The sequence below is a fragment of the Oncorhynchus kisutch genome, linkage group LG15 (assembly GCF_002021735.2).
Source record: "Oncorhynchus kisutch isolate 150728-3 linkage group LG15, Okis_V2, whole genome shotgun sequence".
NCBI classification, from domain to species: Eukaryota; Metazoa; Chordata; class Actinopteri; order Salmoniformes; family Salmonidae; genus Oncorhynchus; species Oncorhynchus kisutch.
In genome coordinates this window covers 19,852,272-19,879,334 of record NC_034188.2, presented here as the reverse complement: position 1 = coordinate 19,879,334, position 27,063 = coordinate 19,852,272, and the positions used below count along the sequence as shown (strand labels likewise).

Genomic DNA, 27,063 nt, shown 5'->3' with positions numbered 1-27,063 from the left:
TACTGCAGCTCCCCCCTATGAACACTTAAATCGTAATTCCTTACCATGAGCCTCCGGGGTTGTTTCCAAAATGGCGGCCCCCGGTAAACACGTAGGGCATTACATTTACAGGAATGGTCGCTTTCTTCTAAGTAATTTTGAACAATTCTGTTTTCGGAGGCAAGTTTTACTTTACACTGGCATTGCATTGACAGCTGTTAATGTATTGGTTGTGTGTTTGTTCCGGTGACTGACAAGACAGATCATTATAATTTGCTTTGTCACTGACATGAGGTCACATAAGTAACTGCTAGCTTGCTGTCAATGCACAACCGAACTATTTTCATGAACCTAATTCTAAATGTGATTATATGATTGATTAATGCATCGTTAATTTCAGGAACTTTGGATGGAGTGTAGTCGTTTGTCAACAAAATGCATCAACTGAAAGAGGTACATTTAAATCCAATGAATGGCACCCAGTAAAGTATCTCAAGCACAAAGAGCCAGACCAGGATAGTGTACTTCATAGATGGTGTTAATTGTAGAATCGTTCTTTTTCTAAATATATTACAGAGTCTGCAGAGGCAATTGTCATTCCCAAAAAGAAAACGTGGTATGTTGTATTCAATTTATTTGAAATCACTCAAGACCGAGTTACCAATTTGATATTGTGACGAATAATAACCATTCTTGCTCTGACAGGAGCAAATGGGCTGTGCTGCAGGCTCTTGCATCCACCGTCAACAGGGTAAGAAGTCTGCATTGCATTTCCATGTATATTTTGACAGAAGTAGTAGTAGGCCATGATAGCCTAAACAATGCACAATCATCATTTTCAGGACCCCACTGCACCACATTACATGTTCCAGGATGATCCTTATCTTACTCCAAGGACGTCTCCAGAGTTTGTAAGTAATGGACAGGAGTTTTTTGGAACTGTGCTGCTGCTTTTTAGCCAGTTTGCACTGATGTTTTTTTGTCTTCTGTTTTTTTGTCCTCTACAGAAATTATACTCCCTCTCCCAGGAGTCTGGCAGAATGGCAGCTAACCATATTGTCAACAAAAACCCTAAGTTCTTCCAGAAAGACTTTGCTGAACCACATATTCCAGTAAGTTTGATTCTAGTGTGTTATTTTGAATTGGGAAAGCTGCACGATGATAGATAGGTAATTGAGACTGGTGTGTGTCTGTCCTATAGTGCTTAATGCCAGAGACCATGGAGCTGTGTATTGAGGAAGTGAGTGAGGCAGCGCTGCTGGAGCGCATCATGCTGAGGAAGGTGAAGGCTGCAGTAGACATGTATGATCAGCTGCTACAGACAGGTAAGTCACCCACATTTCTATTAATTGTCATGTATTATTTACAGAGTACAATTGACATTGGGGGTGTATAAAGGCTGCGATTAGAAATGTTTGTTTGGCAAGTGTCTGCCCGTTCTCTCTATGCAGGCACCACCGTGTCTCCTGATGCTTCTAATGACCTGCTGGACCTTATTTGTCTCTATGGAGATCGTGACCCTGTGCAAGATGACAAGCCAGAGGCAGAAGATGTGGTAGGACATTATTTATGTGGCCTCTACTTGTTTATACTTTTTTTTTTTTTTTCTCCACAATTTCGTGGTATCCAATTGGTAGTTAGTCTTGTCTCGTCGCTGCAACTCCCGTACGGACTCGGCGGAGGCGAAGGTCGAGAGCCGTGCGTCCTCCAAAACAAAACCCAACCAAGCCGCACTGCTTCTTGAAACAATGCCCACTTAACCCGGAAGCCAGCCGCACCAATGTGTCAAAGTAAAAACCTGGCGACCGTGTCAGTATGCACTGCGCCCGGTTTGCCACAGGAGTTGCTAGTGCTGGATGGGACAAGGACATCCCTGCCGGCCTAACCCGGACGACTCTGGGCCAATCGTGCACCGCCCCATTGGTCTCCCGGTCGCAGCCGGCTGCGACAGAGCCTGGACTCGAACCCAGAATCTCTAGTGGCATTGCCTTAGACCACTGTGCCACTCGGGAGGCACCGTTGTTTATACTTTATAGCTAGTTCTTCTGTCACAGCTCAGTGTTGTTTACCTCTGGACCTCTGTTGGTTTTCCCTCAGGCTCAGGAGGTGCAGGAGGAGGGCAGGAGGAGGAAAGGGAGGCTGCGGAGAGCCTCCGACTTAGTGAGGATAGTTTGGAGGTGAGTTGTTTGAGTGGCGTTACGTTTAGAGAGAAAACGTTGCAAGTAATGCCTTTAATGACATGCACTATCCTATAAATGTATCACCCCGTCATGCAGGGAGAACAACAATGCAGAGAGGATCTTTAACCTTCTTCCAGAACGTGACACACGAGCATACTCTGCTTTGATCAGAGGCATGGTGAAGGTGCGTTAGATGTTGAATTGGACAATGTTTTCTGTACAGTCGGTTTGTTTCTAAGGTGTTTCTGATTACATGTGTGTATTAAATCCCCAGTATGGAGCTCATGTGAAGGCTTTTAATACATACACAGACATGCTGAACAACAGACTGACTGGTGAGTATATTTACAAAGACAACATGCCAAACAATACAACTTTATTGTCCATGCGAACAACTGAATTTATCTTCCTACTATATATATATATATATATATATATATATATATTCTCTCGCTCTCATATTTACAATTCTGATTACTGATGATAATACTTGGCGTGTGAATTGGAACATTTCTTGTCGTTACCACCTCCAGCGGATGTCCACACCTTCAATGCTCTGATCTCTGCGGCACCAGAAGTCCGGGAGAGGTACACTGAGAAATGGGACCTGATTGTTGTAAGTGTATAGGAAGCAACTTACACTGTTGAACCTTTTCCTGTTGTCTAAGGACTGCCCTGTTTATATGTCAATCTCATATCTTTCTCCTTTTTTTTCTTCTCCTTCCTGGGTTCTTAGGACTTACTAAATCAGATGAATGAGCAGAAGGTGAAGCCCAATCTGCTGACGTTTAATGCATTGCTGAAGGGCCTTCGTCGCTGTGGCTCCTTAGCCAGGGCTCAGTCTCTGCACACGCTCAGTGAGATGAAGGCTATGGGCATTGGTGAGTAGGAAAATGCATCACTGACCAGTAACACTCCTGAAGGAAATGAATGTCAGTATATGTGACTTATAGCAGTGTCCTAACAGATGATTTATTTTCTTTTAGCACCCAGTTTGGCTTCTTTTGACCATGTTCTGGGCATTTTCTACAAAGCAGGTGAATACCTACAGTACCAGTCAAAAGTTTGGACACCTATTCATTCAAGGGTTTTTCTTTATTTTTACTATTTTCTACATTGTAGAATAATAGTGAAGACATCACAACTATGAAATAACACATATGGAATCATGTCGTAACCACAAAAGTATTAAACAAATCAAAACATATTTTAGATTCTTCAAAGTAGCCACCCTTTGCCTTGATGACAGCTTTGCACACTTTTGGCATTCTCTCAACCAGCTTCATGAGGAATGCTTTTCCAACAGTCTTGAAGGAGTTCCCACACATGCTGAGCACTTGTTGGTTGCTTTTCCTTCTCTCTGTGATCCAACTCATCCCTAACCATCTCAATTGGGTTGTCGTCAGGTGATTGTGGAGGCCGGGTCATCGGATGCAGCACTCCATCCGTCTCCTTCTTGGTCATATAGCCCTTACACAGCCTGGAGGTGTGTTTTGAGTCATTATCCTGTTGAAAAACAAATGATAGTCCCACTAAGTGCAAACCAGATGGGATGGTGTATCGCTGCAGAATACTGGGGTAGCTATGCTGGTTAAATGTGCCTTGAATTCTGAATAAATCACTGACAGTGTCACCAGCAAAGCACCATCACACCACTTCCTCAATGCTTCACGGTGGGAACCACACATGCAGAGATCATCCGATCACCTACTCTGCGTCTCACAAAGACACAGCGGTTGGAACCAAAAATCTCAAATTTGGATTCATCAGACCACATTATAGATTTCCACCAGTCTTATGTCCATTGCTCATGCTTTTTTGCCCAAGCAAGTCTCTTCTTACAAGTGTCCTTCAGTAGTGGTTTCTTTGCAGCAATTTGACCATGAAGGCCTGATTCACGCAGTCTCCCCTGAACAGTTGATGTTGATGGGTCTGTTACTTGAACTCTGTGAAGCATTTATTTGGGCTGTGTCACGAACCGGCTCAAAGCCCGTAACAAAGGGAGACAACGTGGAGATAAGGAGTAACAAAATATATATTTATTAACTAAAGTAACTAAGGAAAATATACAATGGTGTGTGTAATCAGTAATCAGTAGTGTATGCGAGTGTTTTGCATGCATGCATGTGATAATGCAGGGTGTTGAAAGGTGCCAAAGCAAACAAACAAAAGGCCACCAAGAACCCCAACACAATCTACAAAGGTGTCTGCATGGAGAGAGTCTCCTCCATGAATGTGGAAGAGGTATATTTATCCTGGGAGACACATGGCCCAGGTGTTTCCCATGAAGCTGACGACCCTCCCAACTCCACCCACCGGCATCCTAATAAGGAAACAAGAACAAAGACAGAATACGGCAGACAGAGTGGGAGGGTCGTCACAGCTGCAATCAGAGGTGCAATTAATTGGCCATTTCTGAGGCTGGAAACTAATGAACTTATCCTCTGCAGCAGAGGTAACTCAGGGTCTTCTTTTCTTGTGGCGGTCCTCATGAGAGCCAGTTTCGTCATAGCGCTTGATGGTTTTTGCGACTGCACTTGAAGAAACTTTCAAAGTTCTTGAAATGTCCATATTGATTGACTTATTTGAGCTGTTCTTGCCATAATATGGACTTGATATTTGACCAAGTAGGGCTATCTTCTGTATACCACCCCTACCTTGTCACAACACAACTGATTGGCTCAAATGCATTAAGAAGGAAAGAAATTCCTCAAATTAACTTTTAACAAGGCACACCTGTTAATTGAAATGCATTCCCGGTGACTACCTCATGAAGCTGGTTGAGAGAATGCCAAGATGCAAAGCTGTCATCATGGCAAGGGTTGGCTACTTTGAATAATCTCATATAAAATATATTTTGATTTGTTTAACACTTGATTCCATATGTGTTATTTCATAGTTTTGATGTCTTTACTATTATTCTAGAATGTAGAAATAGTATAAAGAAAATCCTTGAATGAGTAGGTATTGTAGATATGTTGTCTTGATTTCTATTAAACAGTTTCTTGATTGGTTTGAGGTGGTATGTTAGGGGGAGAGTGGTTCCATGTTTTTGTTACTATCTTTTTCTCTCGGCCCTTTCTAGCGTCTCCTTCCCAAGGGCAGACTGATATCCTACAGGAAGTGATGACTGAGGTGGCAGGAAGGACATTCGTTGCTCAGGATCCAGATGATGGTATGCCTGTAGCATTTCGATCTTAAAGGCTGATAGTAGAGGTCCATATATCAATAACTTAATTGACCAAGTGATTCATGCCATTTTGAATGTAGCTTTGACTTTATTTTCCCTCCCAGTAAACTTTTTCTCCAGTGCCATGAGAATTGTAAGTAGTCTAGAATACATCTATATATGTTTTTGAATATTTCAGTATGTTTGTGGTGACTGTTTAAGACCTGATGTCTCTGTTCCCAGTGTCTGGATACCAAGGACATTGAGGCAGCGTACAAGGTGCATGACCTGCTCAGTGTGGGAGAGAACTGGAGGATGCTGGGAGATTCCTTCCAACAGAGTATCTATTAGTGAGTAAACCTTCTAAAAAAAAAAAATGCTTGCAAATCCACATCGGAGAGTAGCATTTCTTCACCTTATTTCTGGTTGTTTTGCGCCAATACACTGTCACCTCTGACCTCTTGTTTGTTCAGTGGCAGAATGTTCAACCTGCTCTGCATGATGGAACACATAGATGTGGTGCTGAAGTGGTACAAAGAACTGATTCCTTCTGTAAGCACTGACATGGCAACATTGACATGTACATTTTATTCATACTCTCACATGCATTCTAAGACTAATGTTCTGAACTTTTTTGGTCCATAGCTCTATTACCCCAATCCACAAGGAATGAGAGATCTGCTCCAGGCACTGGACACTGATAACAGATTGGACATGATCCCACAGATATGGAAAGGTGGGTTGGAAGTAAATGTACTGCCTGATTCATTAACTAGGTTTCCATCCAATTGGTAACAGATTTTCATGCAAATATTCCAGAATCTGCATAAAGAACATTTTCCCACCCGTGGTATGTTTCCACCAAATGAACAAAATATACATTTTCACGTACCGAATAAAAGTTCGTGTTTCAATCGCATGATCAACTCTACCAATACTTTTGTCACCACTGTTGCGTTACATAGCAAATGCACTCTACCCAATGGCTCGTTGATAGTGCGGGTAGGCTGGTCTACATGAGATTATTTACATTTCTCAAACTGCAGTCAAGCATCATGTCTCCAGAATAGGACCCTTGATATTTTTTGGAAAGGAGCATCAAGATCACACTGCACTTTCACCACCCTGTGAAGTTCATAATTTACTTCATCTGTAGCCCAAAACTGCATGGTTTCGAGTCGTAGTGGGAGGACCACACACCATGTCATCGTGTGCCTCCAAATTTACTTAGATATGTTATTCTATTTGCACAAAGCTGTTTCCACTGGCATTTCTTGCATAATTAATTTGAACTGAGAAAGACCACAATTGTCTGCATTCATTATATTACGCCGAAACTTGTTGCTGTCGTGATTAAAAATATACGATATGACTTCACTCAAATACTGTGGATGGAAACATGTTTATAGTAGAGGAATGAAAAATACAAAACAATAACCAACATGTGGATTGTCTGACATAAGCAGTTTGGAATCAACCTCTGCTTTGGTTTCCCCTCCAGACATCCGACGGATGGGGCATGACAACAAGTCCGATTTAGTGGATGAGCTGCTGTCACTCATGGCCAGGGACAAGCACAGCCCTGAGGTGAGGCATGGAGAGAGACACCTAGCTAGAAAATAAACTACCATTTACCTTTTACTGTAAATAGTAGTCTATTCTACATTCTGACTGATCTATTGGGATTCATGCAGATCCAGGAGTCTTTTGCAGTGTGTGCGCTGGATGTTAAGAGCCTGTATGAGCAGGGGCAAGGAGCCAGGATGGCTCTGGAGTGGACAGCCACTGCCATGACCAACATAACCTCTGTCCTACTGGCAGCCCAGAAGAAGCAGCAGGCATGGTGAGTAGACCTGGACACAGAAGCCACAGGGTACTTAAGTTGGAGCCAATTGACATGAAACATTCAGTATTTTAATCCTTCTTTTAAATCTAGGGATATGTTGAAGCTCTTCAAGACCAAAAACAGAGTTCCATCGTAAGTCTATTTTACATAGTATTCACTTAATGTAAACACTATCTAGGCACCCTAGTTCTGACCCATCTATTAACTGTACTATTGTAGTGAGGAGCTGATGGAGGAGTTCCTGGCCAGCATCAAGAGCAGCAACGACCCTCAGCACGCCATGGAGCTGGTACAGATTTCAGCTAGCTTCTGTCTCCCCAGCACCCCCAAACTGGCTGAGAGGGTACTGCAGGCGTTTGAGCTCTCTGAAGAACAGAAGTATGACTACGTAGTCTATTTTTCATGTGTTAGCAACTCTTTTTGGCACCAGATGTCTTATGTCCTTGTTCCCTTTCCCATGTAGGACTATTCTGTCCGAGCTGGAGGTCTCAACTGAAGTCAGCGAGTGATGTGAAGTCTAATACAGAATCCAGGACTTAATCTACAGGTTGAGCCAAACCTCTGACGTCAATACCATGCTGAATGGCTACACTAGAGGTTGAAATGCAAAATATGAATTGAACAGTAACATTTGTAGCCAACACCAGTACTACAATTAATTCATTGTAAATGCAGAAACTGTGCTTTTGAAGCTAAGCCATTAGCTAAAGTGTGTATGTGTGTAAGTGTGTATATGTGTAATAAATATGTACCAACTCACTCAACAGCCACAATTTATTGATATCCAATATTAACAGGGAGGAAATAGCATGACAATTGATTCTGCACAACATGATCAAAGCAAGAAACACATTGTGAGCTGAAATGGTGAAAGAGGCTAGTGAGAGACATCTTACAGGACCAAGGTTCCAGCTATCTAAACCAGTGGTTCCCAACTCCAGTCCCTTTAACAGTACACATTTTGTTGTAGCCCCAGACAAACTCACCTGATTCAACTTGTCAAGCTTTCAGGTGAGTGTCTGGGGTTACTGGAGTTGGGAACTACTGATGTAAACAGCATACCCAGTGAGGGATCTCATCCATTACACCTGCTGAGACCACAGGTACATCAAACGCATTAGTACTACTCAGTAAGTCATTTTCTTGTAGATGCTTGGGAAGGTTCTAAAGAGAGGGCATGTTTTAATACATTTCTGGGATACACCCATCAGTGGTATAGTGGTGCTTCAAACAGATTTCCTCTATTCATAAATTAACTCCTCATGGAGAGGGCAGAGCTTGCTGTTGATGCAGATGGGGCCACTCCCATGACCTGGACTCAGCTAAGGCGCCATGGTAGTGCCCAACCCCACTGCATTGGCGTATGCAGACAGGAGGCTGACCACCTGTTTCGTTTCTAGTGTGAGCCGGGCCTCTTTGAGCCAGTCCTGAGCCACCCTGCGCGACTCGCCCTTCAGCTGGTTGACAAGCTTGGCGGCCAACTCCAGGTCTCCATGCTCCAGGCTGTAGGCAGCATAGGAGAGCAGCTTGAATGTGTCGAGATCTTCGGCAGACAGCTTGGCGGGGGGAGCCTCCTGTGCCTTCTCAAAGAGCAGCATGGCCTGCAGGTAGGATAGGAAGTACTGGTAGAGGCTGTTGCGGGTCTCGTCAATCAGGGCAACACGGCGGGCCAGCTGGCGGATGGTGTAGAAGCGGGCGCGGAGAGAGGCCTCGCTGTAGACGCCGCGGCTGAGTGACTCTGAGGGCAAGGCAGTGGCCAGGGCCTGGGCAAACTCATCCTCGGCACAGCTCTCCTTGATGGCCTGCACGGCGCCCTCTAGGGGCTCGGTGGGGTCGTTTAGGGCAGCAGTCTTCAGAGTGTAGTTCAGAGCCTCCACTGAGAGCCACAGCTGATGGGCCTTACGGGCCTCCTCCTCTGCTATAACATGACCTGTAGGGTAACATGACTACACTTTAGTATCTCGTACAGAACCCACCACAAAAGCGTGTGTCTGTCTCACTCACTGTCAATGGCCTCCTCCATGCCCTTGAGCCTGGCGTAAGCTGCATTCATGTCCAGGGTGAAGCTGTCCAGTTGGTCCTGTGTCAGACGACGGTACTCTGTCTCCTTCTCCATCAACGAGCTGTTCAGGATCTGGAGACAATTAAAATCATGTTCATTCAGCATTAAATATGATTAAGGGTTCTTAATGTTTGCATTGTTAAATATTAACAGGAAGTAGTTCAGCTGTAGCAGTGACAAGCACTCAAAACAATGAATAAACTGGTTTGTTGGATGGCTAAACTTATCTCCTGGATTTCAATATGAAGGATGTCTGATAGGCTGTGGTTATGAGTCACAGTAGATGGGATGTTTAATATGGATATACTTGCCTCCTCTGCCTCGGAGCGCAGTTCCTGCTCCTGCACCTTGAGGACGTCACGCAGGTGGTCTGTGTGTGCTGCAGCCTGCCTACGCAGCTGGGTCCGCATCTCTGCCTCCATCACCTCCCGAGTCTCCTCTACCTGGTGATGGACACAGATTGGTCTCATTCTACTCGTGTGTCCAACAGCAAACATTTAGCTAGATTGCTACAACCTACTGTGCGAGGAAAGGAAAAGTCCAGCCATCAAAACAGATGAATGCTGCCCTGTAACAAGGCAAAGACCTTAGACAAATAAAGAAAAGCCCTTGAGCTCACCTTCTTCTCCTGCTCCAGACGCATCTGTTCTCGGTTGTGTTCCAAGGCGGTGGAGATGGCCACCTCCAGGGCCTTCTTGTCCTCCAGCTTCTGCTGCTCTAGGGCAGAGTCGATGTGGATCTGCTCCCTCACCCTCTGCTCAGCCAGCTCCCGGTTCAGCTGGTCGATGCGTCGGTGGGCATGAGCAATCAGGGAGTTGAGGTCATCTTGAGTCAGCTTCCCTGCTGGGAGACGGCCGAGGCCAGTCCGTGAATTTAAGAGCCGATTTATCCTGTGCCCCCCTCTCTCCATGGTTCTATGGCCTAAACCAGTTATCTTTCCTTGCATCCTCTCATCTCAAAACTCAAGGGTGGGGGGCTTGAACCTTCTCCAATACGGTTGACAAGGAGAAGAAGAGTCGCAGAAAGACTAACTGAACCTAAGCATGTTATTGATGCTGTGCAAAGTTTTTCAAAGGCTTACTGCAAAGCCGAACTGTTAAAATGTGGGTGGGTAATGGGAGTAAGATGTAGGGGTGAAGCTGACTTACTGAGTCCCTTCCAGTTGGCCTGGATCTCTGGAGTGATGCTGTTCAGCTCCTTCTGGAACTGGGCCTTGGCCTCGTTCACCAGCTCGCTGTACTGGGACACAATCTTAGCCTCAGACTGGGCTGTCTGGACCTGCAGTAACGATGCACCAGGATAGGTTAAACAGACATCTAACCAGAAAGACAAGTATGCAGAGTATGACGTAAGAGACAGTATTGATCATTCCATGCATGTGTCCAAAATAACACCCTATTCTTCATGTAGTGCACTACATTTGACGCGAGTGGTGCACTAATACATATACAACAACAACAAAAAGATAAAACGCAACAATTTCAAAGATTTTACTGAGTTACAGCTCATAGAAGGACAGCCACTGGGGAGCCAGGCCCAGCCACTGGGGAGCCAGGCCCAGCCACTGGGGAGCCAGGCCCAGCCACTGGGGAGCCAGGCCCAGCCACTGGGGAGCCAGGCCCAGCCACTGGGGAGCCAGGCCCAGCCACTGGGGAGCCAGGCCCAGCCACTGGGGAGCCAGGCCCAGCCACTGGGGAGCCAGGCCCAGCCACTGGGGAGCCAGGCCCAGCCACTGGGGAGCCAGGCCCAGCCACTGAGAATGAGTTTTTCCCCCACAAAAGGGCTTTACGAAAGAGCGAAATACTCCTTAGCAGCCCCCCCCCCCTCACCAGACGATCCCATAGGTGACCAAGCCAGATGTGGCGGTCCTGGGCTGGTGTGGTTACACTTGGTCTATAGTTGTGAGGCCGGCTGGACGTACTGCCAAATTCTATAAAAACGACATTGGGTGATGGCTTATGGTAGAGAAAGTAACATTCAATTCGCTGGCAACAGCTCTGGTGGAAATTCCTGCAGTCAGCATGTAAATTGCACGCTCCCTCAACTTGCGGCTTTGTGTTATGCAATAAAACTGCACATAGAGTGGCCTTGTCTCCAGCACAAGGTGCACCTGTGTAATGATCATGCTGTTTAATTAGCTTATTAATATGCCACACCTGTCAGGTGGATGGATTATCTTGGCAAAGGAGAAATGCTCACTAACAGGGATGTAAACTAATTTGTACACAAAATATGAGAAATAAGCTTTTTGTGGTTATGGAACATTTCGGGGATCTTTGATTCGATCTATTGAAAAAAAATGGGAACAACACTTTCATGTTGCGTTAACTTTTTTTCAGCATATGAAATAGGTTGGAATGCAACCCATGTGTTAACAGTGTAAAACAGGGCCAGTTTACCCTGGTCACCACGCTGTCCAGATCTACCACCATGCTGTGAAGGTTCTCCTCTGCAGCCAGGATAGATGGCCGGGCTGCAGCAATCTTTAAGTGCTTGGCTCCATCGATCACTCCTCTCAGCTTGTCCAGCTCAGCCCTAAACACCAGAGATGCAGAATTAATCCCTCTTGCACAAAGCACAGAGTCATTGATCCTTTAAAAGTTAGTTTTCTGTTGTATAATTTTATAAAATAATATACAGTACTGCAAAAGTTTAAGGCAGGTGTTAAAGAAAATGGTGTAAAGAATGCTTTCAAAAATAAACATGTTAATATATTATATTTATCAATTAACAAAATGCAAAGTGAGTTACCAGAAGAAAAATCAACATCAAAATCAATATTATTTGGTGTGACCACCTTTTGCCTTAAAACAGCATAAATTCTTCTGGGAACACTTGCACAGTTTGAAGAAACTAAGCAGGTAGGTTGGCCCAAACATATTGGCAGCCTCAGGTGCTTCTCTCTCTCTCTTCTAATCCCAGACAGACTCGATGTTGAGATCAGGGCTTTGTGGGGGCCATACCATCACTTCCAGGACTCCTTGTTCTTCTTTACACTGAAGATACAGTGAAAGTCATTAAGAACTGTTTGGGGTCATTGTCATGCTGCAGAATAAATTTGGGGCAAATCAGATGCCTCCCTGATGGTATTGCATGATGGATACGTATCTGCCTGTACTTCTCAGCATTGAGGAGACCATTAATTCTGACCAAATCTTCAACTCCATTTTCAGAAATGCAGCCCCAAACTTGCAAGGAACCTCCACCATCCTTCACTGTTGACGGCAGACCCTCATTCGTGTACCACTCTCCAGCCCGTCGGCAAACAAACTGCCTTCTGCTACAGCCAAATATTTGACTCATCAGTCCAGAGCACCTGCTGCCAATTTTCTGCACCCCAGTTCCTGTGTTTTCGTGCATAGTTGAGTTGCTTGGCCTTGTTTCCACATCGGAGGTATGGCTTTTTGTCCGCAAGTCTTCCATGAAGGTCACTTCTGACCAGACTTCTCCGGACAGTAGATGGGTGTACCAGGCTCTCTCTTTGCAGTTGGTAATCAAGCCCACTACTGTTGTGTAGTCTGCAAACTTGATGATTGAGTTGGAGGCGTGCATGGCCACGCAGTTGTGGGTGAAAAGGAAGTACAGGAGGGGACTGAGTACACACCCTTGTGGGGCCCCAGAGTTGAGGGTTAGCAAAGTGGAGGTGTTGTTTCCTACCGTCACCACTGGGGGCGGCCCGCCAGACCAGGACCCAGTTGCACAGAGCGGGGTTGAGACTAGAGGTCGACCGATTATGATTTTTCAACGCCGATACCGATTATTGGAGGACAAAAAAAGCCGATACCGATTAAAATCGGCCGATTTTGAAAATGGATTTGTAATAATGACAATAATACTGAATTAACACTTATTTTAACTTAATATAATACATCAATAAAATCAATTTAGCCTCAAATAAATAATGAAACATGTCCAATTTGGTTTAAATAAAGCAAAGTGTTGGAGAAGTAAAAAGTGCAATATGTGCCATGTAAGAAAGCTAACGTTTAAGTTCCTTGCTCAGAATATGAAAGCTGGTGGTTCCTTTTAACATGAGTCTTCCCAGGTAAGAAGTTTTAGGTTGTAGTTATTATAGGAATTATAGGACTATTTCTCTCTATATCATTTGTATTTCATATACCTTTGACTATTGGATGTTCTTATAGGCACTATAGTATTGACAGTGTAACAGTATAGCTTCCGTACCTCTCCTCGCCCCTTACCTGGGCTCGAACCAGGCACACAGACAACAGCCACCCTCGAAGCAGCATTACCCATCGCTCCACAAAAGCCGTGGCCCTTGCAGAGCAAGGGGAACAACTACTCCAAGTCTCAGAGCGAGTGACGTTTGAAACGCTATTAGGGCGCACCCCGCTAACTAGCTAGCCATTTCACATCACATCGTTACACCAGCTTAATCTCGGGAGTTGATAGGCTTGAAGTCAAACAGCAGAGCTGCTGGCAAAACGCATGAAAGTGCCATTTGAATGAATGCTTATGAGCCTGCTGGTGCCTACCATCGCTCAGTCAGACTGCTCTATCAAATCATAGACTTAATTATAACACACAGAAATGCAAGCCTTAGGTCATTAATATGGTCAGATCTGGAAACTATCATCTCGAAAACAAGACTTTTATTCTTTCAGTGAAATACGGAACCGTTCCGTACTTTATCTAATGGGTGTCATCCATCAGTCTAAATATTCCTGTTACATTGCACAACCTTCAATGTTATGTCGTAATTACATACAATTCTGGCAAATTAGTTCGCAATGAGCCAGGCTGCCCAAACTGTTGCAAATACCCCGACTCTGCGTGCAATGAACGAAAGAGAAGTGACAATTTCACCTGGTTAATATTGCCTGCTACCCTGGATTTCTTTTAGCTAAATATGTAGGTTTAAAAATATATACTTGTGTATTGATTTTAAGAAAGGCATTGGGTGTTTATGGTTAGGTACACGTTGGAGCAACGAGTCCTTTCTCGCGAATGCGCACTGCATTGACTATATGCAACGCAGGACACGCTAGATTAACTAGTAATATCAACCATGTGTAGTTATAACTAGTGATTATGATTGATTAAGTGAGGCAGGTGGTTAGAGCGTTGGATTAGTTAACCCTAAGGTTGCGAGATTGAATCCCTGGGCTGACAAGGTAAAAATCTGTCGTTCTGCCCCTGAACAAGGCAGTTAACCCACCGTTCATAGGCAGTCATTGAAAATAAGAATGTGTTAACTGACTTGCCAAATTAAATAAAGATGTTTTTAAAAAAAGGTGTTTGAAAAGGGAAAGGCAAAATTACTGATTGTTATGAAAACTTGAAATCGGCCCTAATTAAATCGGCCAAACTCTAGTTGAGACCCAGGGCCTCCAGCTTGATGATGAGCTTGGAGGGTACTATGGTGTTGAATGCTGAGCTGTAGTCGAACAGCATTCTTACATAAGTATTCCTTTTGTCCAGATGAGATTGGGCAGTGTGATGGCAATTGCGTCGCCTGTGAACCTTTTGGGGCGGTATGCAAACTGAAGTGGATCTAGGGTGGCCGGTAAGGTGGAGGTGATATGATCCTTGACTAGTCTCTCAAAGCACTTCATGATGACAGAAGTGAGTGCTACAGGGCGGTAGTCATTTAGTTCAGTTATCTTCACCCTCTTGAAGCATGTAGGGACAGGGAGCGATTGAATATGTCCGTAAACACACCAGCCAGCTGGTCTGCGCATGCTCTGAGGACGCGGCTAGGGATGCCGTCTGGGCCAGCAGCCTTGTGAGGGTTAATGTTTCAAATATTTTACTCACGTCGGTCACGGAGAAGGAGATGGTGGTGTCGCAGTCCTTGTTAGTGGACCGTGACGGTGGTACTGTATTATCCTCAGTGGGCAAAGAAGGTGTTTAGTTTGTTCGGAAGCGTGACGTCAGTGTCCATGACGTGGCTGGTTTTCTTTTTGTAGTCTGATTTCCTGTAGACCATGCTACATGCGACTCGTGTTGAAGCCGTTGAATTGCGATTCCACGTTGTCCCTGTACTGGCATTTCGCTTGTTTGATTGCCGCGGAGGGCATAAATACACTTTATATTCAGCCCAGACCTCTTTCCATGGTTAAATGCAGTTTGTGCTTTGCGCGAATGCCGCCATCCATCCACGGTTTCTGGATAGGGTAGGTTTTAATAGTCACAGTCGGTACATTGTCTCCAATGCACTTCTATATAATCTCACTCACAGAGTCAGCATATAGGTCGATGATGTTCTCCGAGGCTGAACGGAACATATTCCATTTCGCGTCATCAAAACAATCTTGAAGTGTGGATTCTGATTGGTCAGACGTAGAATGGTTCGAGTCACGGGTACATCCTGTTTGAGTTTCTGCCTACAAGACGGTAGGAGCAAGATGGAGTCGTGGTCGGAATTGCCGAAGGGATGGCCTTGTATGCATCGCGGAAGCTTGAGTAGCAGTAATCGAGTGCATTACCCCTTTGCGTAGTGAAATTAATATGCTGATAGAATTTAGGTAGCCTTGTTCTCACATTTGCTTTGTTAAAATCCCCAGCTACAATAAATGCATCCTCAGGATATATGGTTTCCAGCTTACATAGAGTCAAGTGAAGTTCCTTGAGGACCATCTTGGTATCTGCTTGAGGGGGAATGTACACAGCTGTGACTATAACTAACAAGAATTCTTGGTTGGTAAAATGGCCAGGATTTGATTGTAAGGAATTCCAGGTCGGGTGAGGACTTCAGTTCCTGTATGTTATGATTACACCATTAATCATACACCCCCGCCCTGCCTCCTCACAGAGAGGTGTTTATCTCTGTCTGCGCGATTCATGGTGAAGCCCGGTGGCTGAACCTATTCCGACAACATATCCCAAGAGAGCCATGTTTCCGTGAAACAGAGAATGTTACAATCTGATGTCTCTCTGGAAGGCAACCCTTGCTCCAATTTAATCTACCTTGTTGTCAAGAGATAGGACATTGGCGAGTAGTACACTCGGGAGAGGTGGGCGATGTGCACGTCTACGGCGCCTGACCAGGAGACCACGCCGTCTGCGGCGCCGTTGTTTTGTGTCGGCTTCTGGAATTAGATCCATTGTCCTGGGTGGTGGTACAAAGAGGATCCGCTTCGGGAAAGTTGTATTCCTGGTCATAATGTTGGTAAATTGACGTTGCTCTTATCTTATATCCACATTTTGCAAATAAATTCTTTAAAAAAAATCCTACAATGTGATTTTCTGGATTTTTTTCCCCCTCATTTGGTCTGTCATAGTGTACCTATGATGAAAATTACAGGCCTCTCTCATCATCTTTTTAAGTGGCAGAACTTGCACAATTGGTGGCTGACTAAATACTTTTTTCCCCCACTGTATACCGGTACCCCAGCACAGACTCCATACCCCTTGTGTTTAGCCTCGCTTGTTATTTTACTGCTGCTGTTTAAATATTTGTTACTTTTATTCTCTACTTAATAAGTTCAGGAAAAAAAGTGGTAAAGCATTGTTGGTTAGGGGCTTGTAAGTAAGCATTACACTAAGGTCTACATCTGTTGTATTCGGCACATGTGACAAATACAATTTGATTTGAAATATGTGGATTAAAATACATTTACATAGCAACACTTTTGACATCAAACTTTCTAACTCCGCCCATAACTTAAGGACTTTATAGCATTCCCAGAAGGCATGGATTACGGAGTCATTGTAATGTTTAATCTGGATAAGTAAATCTAAGTGGTGCAACACATCTGATTAATAAACCTAGATTTACAAAACCTAGATTCATTTAAACCATGCGGGTGCAACTCTTAAATTTTTTTGTGGTCCACTGTAGATCATGAGTTATGCTTTTTCTTATTGCCATCATTTCATTTTTTCCACATGCATGTTTTATCCTGAGATTTTAGGTTATCCTGAAAATATTTTTAGGGGGCATTGAGTTTTCAATATTGGTCAGGTACAGCAGGAGATCTGCAAATACATTTAGTTTACATTTACCAATACCTGTTACGTTTGGTCCGGTCTAATTATTTCTGCAAGCGGTTCAATTGCCAAGAAGGGGGAGAGGGGACATTCTTTCTTGTGCCCATTCCTAAAGCAATTTCATCAGAAAATGCATCATGTGTGTATATATTTTTTCTTTAGGACAGTTATATATTTTTATACAATTCATTTCAGCTGGAAAGTTGAAAGCTTCCAAAGTTTTGAATAGGAAAATCCATTAAAGCCGGTTGAAAGCCTTTTCGGCATCAACAACCATTATTGAGATACATCTCTTGTTTTTTTAACTAGAAGTTCATTTTAGTGAGCATAAAATAGTAAATACACCACTTCAAACTTTAATATCACCAAATCTATTATCAAATCGGCTGAAACAAAATAAAGTAGTGTATACTAGTGACCACAACATAATGTTAATAAATTATCAAGCGGCTCTTACTTGGCCTTGAGGACGGCTGCTCCAGCCTCGTCTACTGATCGGCTGCGTTCACTCAGTGCATCTTCCAGGACTCTCCACTGGGTAGACTTCTTATCAGGGGGTGCCTAAACATTTTTTTTTTTTAAATTCACATCATGAATGATTCACAATACAAATGTTTAATTATTAAAATCACATTTATGCACATCCATATCAGGTACATTATATAGAAATAGACATATTGCAAAAGGCTGCAATATTCACTCTGCATGCACACACACTACATATCTTTCCAAACATGATGCAGAGCGTAAAAAAAATGCTGCTGCTTTCAAACAAACAAACATACGTGTTCTGTACGATAACGTTTGTTCTTAGGGGTAGCCCCCTTTTTTTAAATTTTCACCTAAAATGAGACCCCCAAATCTAACTGCCTGTAGCTCAGTCCCTTGATGCAAGGATATGCATATTCTTGGTATCATTTGAAAGAAAACACTGAAGTCTGTGGAAATGTGAATGAGGTAGAATATAACACAATAGATCTGGTAGAAGAAAAACATTTCTCTTCTTCTTCTACCACCATCTTTGAAATGTAACAGAAAGGTCCCAAACCTAGCCATCACCCTGCTTCTAATTCTGATGGTGTCAACAAGATGGCAGCAGTGTATGTGCAAAGTTTCAGACGGATAACTTGAAGTATGAGCAAACTACATGACATTTAGTGTGAAGTCACCCAGGTACATCTGGGCAAATCGTGAAGGAGACATTTACATTCACATAACATTTTTCTGCAATAATATCGTCAAATCTGTATACTTGGACTTTGATTTAGCTTTTCCAGTATTAGTAGCCATATTTTAAGTTCAACATTTGCAAAACACCCAGTTTTCATAACTCTTCATATTCTTATAATTCTTGTCCAAAAGGAAAAGGCACACTGTCGCACAAGGTTAGCAGCTACATTTAGCCACAGATACAGGGTTTCCGGATACTCCCGTAAAGCCCAACTCATTGGCTATCTAGCTAGCTTAGTTTGATTGGTGCCTATTTGACAAAGTTAGTCGCTCAATTGAACACCGGCCACGTCATCAGCGTGCCATGAAAGCGTTGCTCTCTGACCAAATGTGGTGTTCTATAGGATATACTACACCCCTAATGATATAGTGAAGTCTGGTTACGTTCTAGGATCTCTGAGGAATGCATACAAATGTGAAAAGTTGAAACAACAATTAGGGTAAGATTTTTATAGATTCCTTTCTTAGAAAATTGAACGAGTGGAAATACAAAAATTATCGTGCATGCTATATGGACCTTTTTAGGATATGAAAAAGGATTTAATCTAACAAAACTTCATGTTCTCTCTGGGACCCTTTGGATGATAAATTAGAGCAAGATTTCAGAAGTACACATTTCACCTTCAGAGGTGAATTTATCAAACCTATTGCGGTGAAAAAATTGTTTTGTTGTTAGCGCTCCTCAAACAATAACATGTCATTTTTTTATAGCCATGATAGCTACTGTAAAATAGTCAGTGCAGTTATATTAACAAGAATTTAAGCTTTCAGCCGATATAAGACATATGTACCGACATGTGTTGTTTTTCTAAAATCTACGATCGTGACAAGGCACTGCATGATTTACAACTGTCCCGTTGACGGGATGCAGATCCCTAAAGATTTATTCTCTTGATCTTATTCTCTGAAAATAGGAGGTGCAAGTTGTGGTGGTCCAGATCTACTGCAGGATCTCGTTTGTGCAATGCCCCATTCTGATAGAGACTGGGGAGGCATGTTGGGATGGAAAATAACTCATCCCTGCGGCATTCTCCCTTTGTCATGTCCAACAGCACTATATTCCAAGAGTTCACCCAAGCGTTTTGCAACATTGCAACTCATATCGGTTTTGCAAAATGTGAAAAAATATAATTGCAATATGATATTTTGCCTATATCGTGCAGCACTATTTTAATGTAATGAATAACTGTTAGACCTGAAGTTCTAGCAGAACTCCCTTTTCACACATGAGAATATGTCCACCCCCCTCACCTCAGCCCCCTCCCTTGCCTCCGATGGCTAACAAAACAAACATCTACAAAAGATTTGGATTTAATTAGGGCATCACAACAGTTTGGGTTACACTTTTTCAGAATGTGTACCCTTGTCACTTCCTCTCCTCAGACACTGAGGCCTTCTTCAGTTTCAGGGTCACAAAACAAACATTCGCAACAGAACGTGAATGTAATAAGAGGCTAAAATCTTTTGAAAAATCTTGCCAGTTTGGGTTGTTTTTGAAGATATGTCCCTTCCTCACCTCAGCCTCCATGGCCTCCCTCAGTTGGCGGGTGTGCTGGGCAATGGCCTGCAGAGCTGCCTCCTGAGCACCGATGGCCTGCAGGGTCACCTTGGCTGTGCTGCCCAGAGCATCTTCCAGATTGGATGACAGAGCTGCAACAGTACACACACACAGCCTTGTTACCTTGTTTGTCAATCATGATGCCATATAAGCAATCCCCATGTCAAACCTGCACTCCATAATGTAACAAGACCATGCATCAATGGCAATCTGCTGAAAATAACCATGCGTCCACTGTACTCATTGACTCATGTATTGCATTTGTCTTCATTGTACGTAATGTTTAAGCCAGAGTAAATGCATGTTGTTACGGTGTATCAGGCTCCATAACTCATAGCAAAAGGTGACAGGGAAAGATGAGACACCTACATGTCAGGAGGTCCTGCTCAGCCTTATCCTGCTCAGCAAGACGGGCAGCCACTTCACCCTCAGGACGCTCCTTCACTGCAGGCTCATGTTCACACTCAGTACATTTGGCTGCCGCTAGGGGGATACAGAACACACTCAGTACATTTTGCTCTGCAGACAAAATCATGGCCACAAAAACACATGCCCTACATTCCATTCACACATACATGTAGCGCTTACCTGCTACTACAGATTACACTGTACAGTCATGGCCAAAAGTTGAGAATGACAAATATTAAATTTTCAAAGTCTGCTGCCTCAGTTTGTATGATAGCAATTTGCATATACTCCAGAATGTTATGAAGAGTGATCAGATTAATTGCAAAGTCCCTCTTTGCCATGCAAATGAACTGAATCCCCAAAAAACATTTCCACTGCATTTCAGCCACACCACAAGGACCAGCTGACATGTCAGTGATTCTCTCGTTAACACAGGTGTGAGTGTTGATGAGGACAAGGCTGGAGATCACTCGGTCATGCTGATTGAGTTCAAATTACAGACAAAGCTTCAAAAGGAGGGTGGTGCTTGGAATCATTGTTCTTCCTCTGTCAACCATGGTTACCTGCAAGGAAACACGTGCCATCATCATTGCTTTGCACAAAAAGGGCTTCACAGGCAAGGATATTGCTGCCAGTAAGATTGCACCTAAATCAACCATTTATCGGATCATCAAGAACTTAAAGGCTTGCTCAGGAATGGCAGCAGGCATGTGCATCTGCACGCACAGTGAGGCGAAGACTTTTAGAGGATGGCCTGGTGTCAAGATGGGCAGCAAAGAAGCCACTTCTCTCCAGGAAAAACATCAGGGACTGACTGATATTCTGCAAAAGATACAGGAATTGGACTGCTGAGGACTGAGGTTAAGTCATTTTCTCTGATGAATCCCCTTTCCGATTTTTTTGGGGCATCCGGAAAAAAGCTTGTCCGGAGAAGATTAGCGCTACCATCAGTCCTGTGTCATGCCAACAGTAAAGCATCCTGAGAGCATTCATGTGTGGGGTTGCTTCTCAGCCAAGGGAGCGGCCTCACTCACAATTTTGCCTAAGAACACAGCCATGAATAAAGAATGATACCAACACATCCCCCGAGAGCAACTTCTCCCAACCATCCAGGAACAGTTTGGTGACGAACAATGCATTTTCCAGCATGATGGATCACCTTGCCATAAGGCAAAAGTGATAACTAAGTGGCTCGGGGAACAAAACATCTATATTTTGGGTCCATGGCCAGGAAACTCCCCAGACCTTAATCCCATTGAGAACTTGTGGTCAATCCTCAAGAGGTAGGTGGACAAACAAAACCCCACAAATTCTGACAAACTCCAAGCATTGATTATGCAAGAATGTGCTGCCATCAGTCAGGATGTGGCCCAGAAGTTAATTGACAGCATGCCAGGGCGGATTGCAGAGGTCTTGAAAAAGAATGGTCAACACCTCAAATATTGACTCTTCGCATCAACTTCATGTAATTGTCAATAAAAGCCTTTGACACTTATGAAATGATTGTAATTATACTTCAGTATGCCATAGTAACATCTGCAAAAATATCTAAAGACACTGAGGCAGCAGACTTTGTGAAAATTAATGTTTGTGTAATTCTCAAAACTTTTGGCCACGGCTGTAGTATGGCATGAACAGGTATAGTAAAATACCAACTAACATGAACAACTCCCTCATTCACAGCATATAACCTCTAAATACAACAAAAATTGCAGAGTAATACAGATACATATCATATGCATTACAAGCTAGTGCAATCTAGGATTAAGGGTTTTGTGAGGGGTAGTGATTAGTTTAGGGGCTAGAAGGGGACAGCATGAAGAGTCTTTATGCAGAGGTGTACAGTAAACAGAGGTGAAAGGGTGAGATGGCAAATAAAATCACCAGGAGAATAATGAACAGGAAAGAAAAACAAGTATTAGAGAAGAGCAGGCATATAGCATGGAGCCATGCACCCTAGGACCCCCTATATTAGTGAAAGAGAGAGCGCCATGCACCCATGCAGGGGAGGCTGTATCCACCCGGTTCTGACCTGCCGGGACCCCCTTAAGGGCGGCTGGGGGAGGCACGGCCTCTGCCTCGTGGGTTCCAGGGGCTGGCACAGAGGGCACCTCGCCGATGGCTGAAAGGATTTGTGCCACTTGAGCAGAAGCTTCTGCAACAACACAGTGGAGCTCAACATCAGTGGACTGACTGGTCTTCTTGGCAAGGCCATGTTATGGTAACCAACAGGACATATTGCACTGGCACACAAGAACACAGCAGCAATACTGACTCATAGCATAGCTGTAGATAAGAAGGCAAAACTCTAAAGTAACACAGGCAAGATACCCATTATCTCACTCCAGTGATTTACACTGACAGATAAAGATCGGTCACCTGATCGTCAACCGGTCTTCTCAAAACCCACAGCAGACATGTGACCTGCATCACATTCCTCTACTTCAGTACTGAAGACTCATTAAGTTGAGATGAAATACTCAGTTCCTATCAACAGTCACGTCCTTCACTGGTTTGATGGGATCCCAATTTTATCAACACCACAGACAGACTCAAGGCCCTTAAATGAAAAATAGTTAACCTAGCTAAATAACATTGAAAGTTCTGCAGAGGTCTAATGACCACCTTGGTAAAGCCATCAGCTAATTAGGAAACTTGCCACATGTCAAGATATTGAACAATTAGCTAAGAAAGAAAATCATGAGTAAATGAAGGACTTTCTCTCCAAGAAGATACCCATTTGAGGGGAAAACTAAGATTATATAATCACATAAATAGATCTAAAGGCATAAAATACCATGCGATTATGCACTGTTCAGTGATTTAGAGGATGACTCTTTGCTAACCTGAAAAGTGTAATCATGCATCGATTGATAGCAAGAAAACTTAACAGTTCAAGTCCATTTGTATTTGTAAGAACAATGAAGTAAACCATCCCAAGTACACAACACAATTTCAGCAGATCATTTCAGTTCAACAACAGAGAGAAGACATGGGTTTGTTGTGAAAATTTTGATTCCAGAAGCATGCAACATCTAATGGATGATATTCCCATTAAGCACCTGATCCCTCTTAATTGAATAGTCTTAAAAACAATGGTGTGCCAACGTTCTTAGTACTTGACTCACAAGATAATATTTTCTCAACACCTCAGAGAGCATGAAGTACATCAGCTCTCTCAGGCACAGCTGTAACTCACCCTCTAGGGTCTCCTGAGGTGCTGGAGCAGGGGGTCCCTCAGCATCTGGCTGCTCTGCTTTCCTCTGAACCTCTTTGGCCTTTGGCTGCTTCGAGTCTTTCCACACTTCAGACATGGAGGAAATCTGAACAGGTTCAACCTTCCTCTTCAGGACAGTAATAGAATAATAGTGTCAGGGAAGATTGAATTGAATGTGAACATCTGTACGTGGTTCTTTTGTTAGATGAGCTAGCTTGTGTTTGACAACAAACTTAGTCAAGTTTAATGACACGAATGACAAACTATGACTCCTCAAAATGTGCTCTAGAACACCGGTTGTTTGACTTACTGGTTTATTTATAACAGGTGGAGGTGCTGCTGGGCCGAGAGCCAGTCCAAACACTTGATCTGAATATGGTATGGATTTCTCAACATTGGCCCTGAATTTGGGATCCCAATTGGCATATAGAATTGTTCCACCAACTCCTCCACCCATAGTGAGGACACTGGCAGCTACAATCTTGCCTGCAGAAGACCTGCAAGTACAGTCAGATGTAAGATATTCAAACACACAAGAAAGCAAACAAAGCAGCTGCCATTCAGAATGATAAAAGGGAATATCACATTGATAATGGCTTTAGTGCTTGTGTGCAGCTTTAGGGTTACTTGCTCCTTCATCTCTTTGATTTATTTACAAGCAAGGGTCAAGGACAGTAAGGTAGCTGCTCTATCAATTAACATAAACAGCTCAATGCAGCATTTGGCCACTTAAGTAACTCAGCAGGAGGCAAGTCACCTACCCTGAGCCTCCTGAAGTGTAGCTACGACATTGCTGGAGGGGGTGAAGGGGGACACCATTCCCACACAGGCATTTCTATGGAAAGGAGAAGATCAGCATACACATGCACTATCCACAGGAGCACCACATGTCTATTATGGGACCTATACAAAATACACAAGCACTTGTTCTATTAAAATTCATTGGAATAGGATAGCTGACAAGAAAAGCTCATTAATCAGTTATTACATGTGTGCAATGGAAACACAAACAAAAGCTACTTTCTTCAGGTCATTCTATGAACTAAGAATTTGCCAAGGTCATGTCCCCTTGATATGAATGTGCATTTGTCCTTTCTTTTTCAAGTAGCTAGTTGAAAATGAAACGGATTGTGCTAGGAAACAGTAGCAGAGACCGCATTTCCCCTACACATTAGATACTTGAACGTGTAGCAAAACAACTTGACTACAACATTTGCGTTATCACACATGTCCACAACATTAATACAAAAATGGATAATACAACCACCGAGCCCCGCCTCCAATTCTACGGTGTGCATTGGTGCGCGCTCGTGTCACTCTCGAGTCTTTTTTATTCGGAAGGCAGTGCAGTCAATCAATAGAAATACGCCTCTTTCCACTACGTAATTACGTGATTTGCATTCAATTACAAGACTTGCGTCAAGTTACGTTCAGTAGCCTAAGTTTAGCGCAGCTTTCTTTCAATGAAGGCATTTAACATGACACTTTATGTTATGGCATTGAATTCCCACCTTTCCGTACACTATATGTTGTGAGGAGAGGTCGTAAAACATGTCTGAAGACGTAAACTGTTTATTTCTCCCAACAACAAGCACAGTGGTGTAGGCCCTGTCTCTGGGTCACTGAATGACCGCTCGGCTAGCATAGCTAGCAGGCTAGCTAGCTAGATGTTCCATTTAGAACAGTGATACTTACCCGCGCTGCAGAATTTGCCCCTTTCAAGCAGACACGCAGCATTGTTGTTGGTACTCCCTTTCTTCGTTATTTATGACAAACTGTTTCAATTCAGCAAAGCATGATAAAAACTGTCAATCTCAAGCATTAAAACACACGAGATACTTCCAAACACCGTTTCGCCGAGGGTGACACACAGTCGAAGGGGTGCGCATGCGCAATGGGTACGGACATAGAGCTAGATAGAGGCCCAATTTTTATATCTGTGTCATTATGGCGTACGTGATTGCACCATTGAGGTTAACTTCAATAGGAATCCCCACCCAGTTGACTACTCTGACTCCTGTAAAATGGCGGAAGCTTGTTTGGAAGCCCTCAATGGCGTTGCTCATGCTAAAATGGCCTTTTGGCCACTAGAGGCATCTATTATTCTCTACGAGTACGCCCAACTGCGAAAAGAAAGCATTACGTCACGGGTTCATAGCTCTTTCGTTTATAGCTGAAGAACACATCAATATATATGCATCATATTTTTGGTTACCATTGGAACAAATATTTCCCTTTCTTTTTTTTGATTGCAAAGGCATATAAAACAATGTATGACGCGTTCATAATGAGCCCTTTGCCACAAAAATCTATGGTGTTGCAAAAGCTATCAACATTTCGGGCTCCCGAGTGGTGCAGCGGTCTAAGGAACTACATCGCAGAGCTAGAGGTGTCACGCGGTCAGGACCCAACGCGGTCAGGGTATGAGGGGTTTGGCCGGGGTAGGTCATTATTGTAAAAATAATAATACTTCGCAAGTCGCCTAGTTAAATAAAGTTTAATATTTATAAAAACATCCCTATCATACCTGAAAAACAGAACTAGTGACATTGCAACAAATTATCTTTGGCAGAGGAATGTCACGTTCAAAAACACTGGGAACTCGGAAATCTCTAACTTCCGACTTCAGTGCGTTCAAGAAATCTGGGAACTCGGAAAAAACAAGCTCTGACTGGGAAAATCGTTTGAACGGTCATCAACCGCAATTCCAAATCGGAAACTCAGGCATCTTTCCAGACCTGAAGATCACTGACGTCATGAGTTTATTTTTTTTCTCCGAATTCGAAGTTGTCTTGATTGCAGCATTACTCCGCCAAAATGTCCTGGTGAGATAAGCAATTTCGTTATATGGAGGCATATGAGTGTCGAATGCCATACTTATTTGATCGCACGTGGCACGAAAAATCTCCCCCCTACTCTTCACTCCGTTGACAGTTTAGACTACATTTCACTGATCTTGTTAGCAGAAAGCATTTTTTTCAAGGCAGCTGTCAATGATTCCGTTAGGCTGTGTTTCATTTTATTTTTGTTTGTCTGTTTGATCGAGGGGGAGACACTAGTTAGTAATGTCTGCATTTTTCGATTTGTTTAAAGTGTATTAATCTATAAATAAATATCTTTGCCAAAATTCATCTCTCCCATGTCTTATTCGACTAGTAGTTGTTCTGAAATGTGTATTGCTTGACTACATTTCACTCCCTCCTATAAGTTTAATATAACACACATACATTAATTATTAATTTCGGTTGCCTACGTGAAGTTTGTTCTATAGAAAGTACTTGACTCGTGATAAAATTAAGGAATTTAGAAGAGGGAGGGAGATTTCGGCAAGGCCATTTTCTTGCCTGCCGAAATCCTCCCCTACCCCTTTCTATCTTGGGAATGCAAGGCCTGGCACACTTCATATCATTTTGGTAGCTCTTGTTGACCAGTATTGTGTGCCACAGAAAGTATTTGATTCT

The 27,063-nt window shown here is 43.3% G+C and overlaps 2 protein-coding genes across 5 annotated transcripts; one reads left to right on the top strand and one right to left on the bottom strand.

Moving 5' to 3' along the window:
• The first annotated feature begins 39 nt into the window (after positions 1 to 39).
• Positions 40 to 7,933, top strand: ptcd3 (pentatricopeptide repeat domain 3). Its single transcript, XM_020502122.2, has 24 exons — positions 40 to 159; positions 380 to 432; positions 556 to 595; positions 685 to 730; positions 822 to 890; positions 987 to 1,091; positions 1,181 to 1,304; positions 1,431 to 1,534; positions 2,077 to 2,156; positions 2,256 to 2,343; positions 2,434 to 2,494; positions 2,693 to 2,775; positions 2,896 to 3,040; positions 3,146 to 3,196; positions 5,245 to 5,334; positions 5,454 to 5,482; positions 5,572 to 5,678; positions 5,802 to 5,880; positions 5,974 to 6,064; positions 6,830 to 6,915; positions 7,023 to 7,171; positions 7,265 to 7,306; positions 7,394 to 7,552; positions 7,638 to 7,933. The coding sequence occupies exons 1-24, from the start codon at positions 71 to 73 to the stop codon at positions 7,681 to 7,683; spliced, it is 2,016 nt and encodes a 671-aa protein (XP_020357711.1). The 5' UTR covers positions 40 to 70; the 3' UTR covers positions 7,684 to 7,933.
• Positions 7,931 to 25,743, bottom strand: immt (inner membrane protein, mitochondrial (mitofilin)). Of its 4 annotated transcripts, none has more exons than XM_020502120.2 (14): positions 25,298 to 25,743; positions 24,364 to 24,437; positions 23,913 to 24,099; positions 23,585 to 23,729; positions 22,418 to 22,540; positions 20,347 to 20,460; positions 19,936 to 20,069; positions 17,647 to 17,750; positions 11,636 to 11,771; positions 10,385 to 10,514; positions 9,856 to 10,076; positions 9,548 to 9,679; positions 9,179 to 9,308; positions 7,931 to 9,104 (listed from the first exon to the last, which is right to left on the bottom strand). In XM_020502120.2, exons 1-14 carry the CDS (start codon positions 25,337 to 25,339, stop codon positions 8,497 to 8,499), a joined length of 2,280 nt encoding a protein of 759 aa, XP_020357709.1. In that variant the 5' UTR covers positions 25,340 to 25,743; the 3' UTR covers positions 7,931 to 8,496. The 4 variants fall into 4 exon arrangements, with proteins under 4 accessions (XP_020357709.1, XP_020357708.1, XP_020357710.1 ...); XM_020502119.2 differs by having other exon boundaries at positions 9,856 to 10,079; positions 25,298 to 25,642; XM_020502121.2 differs by lacking the exon at positions 22,418 to 22,540 and having other exon boundaries at positions 9,856 to 10,079; positions 25,298 to 25,638.
• Between the last annotated feature and the right edge of the window lie 1,320 nt (positions 25,744 to 27,063).

Coding starts and splice junctions, on each gene's coding strand:
- immt (XM_020502119.2), bottom strand. CDS start 25,339: ATGCTGCGTGTCTGCTTGAAAGGGGCAAATTCTGCAGCGCGG. Junction 20,070..20,346: donor TGAGCAGGACCTCCTGACAT/GTAGGTGTCTCA, acceptor GTACTGTTGCAG/CTCTGTCATCCAATCTGGAA. Junction 10,515..11,635: donor TGGACAGCGTGGTGACCAGG/GTAAACTGGCCC, acceptor TCGTTACTGCAG/GTCCAGACAGCCCAGTCTGA.
- ptcd3 (XM_020502122.2), top strand. CDS start 71: ATGGCGGCCCCCGGTAAACACGTAGGGCATTACATTTACAGGAATGGT. Junction 731..821: donor TTGCATCCACCGTCAACAGG/GTAAGAAGTCTG, acceptor CATCATTTTCAG/GACCCCACTGCACCACATTA. Junction 1,535..2,076: donor AGCCAGAGGCAGAAGATGTG/GTAGGACATTAT, acceptor GTTTTCCCTCAG/GCTCAGGAGGTGCAGGAGGA.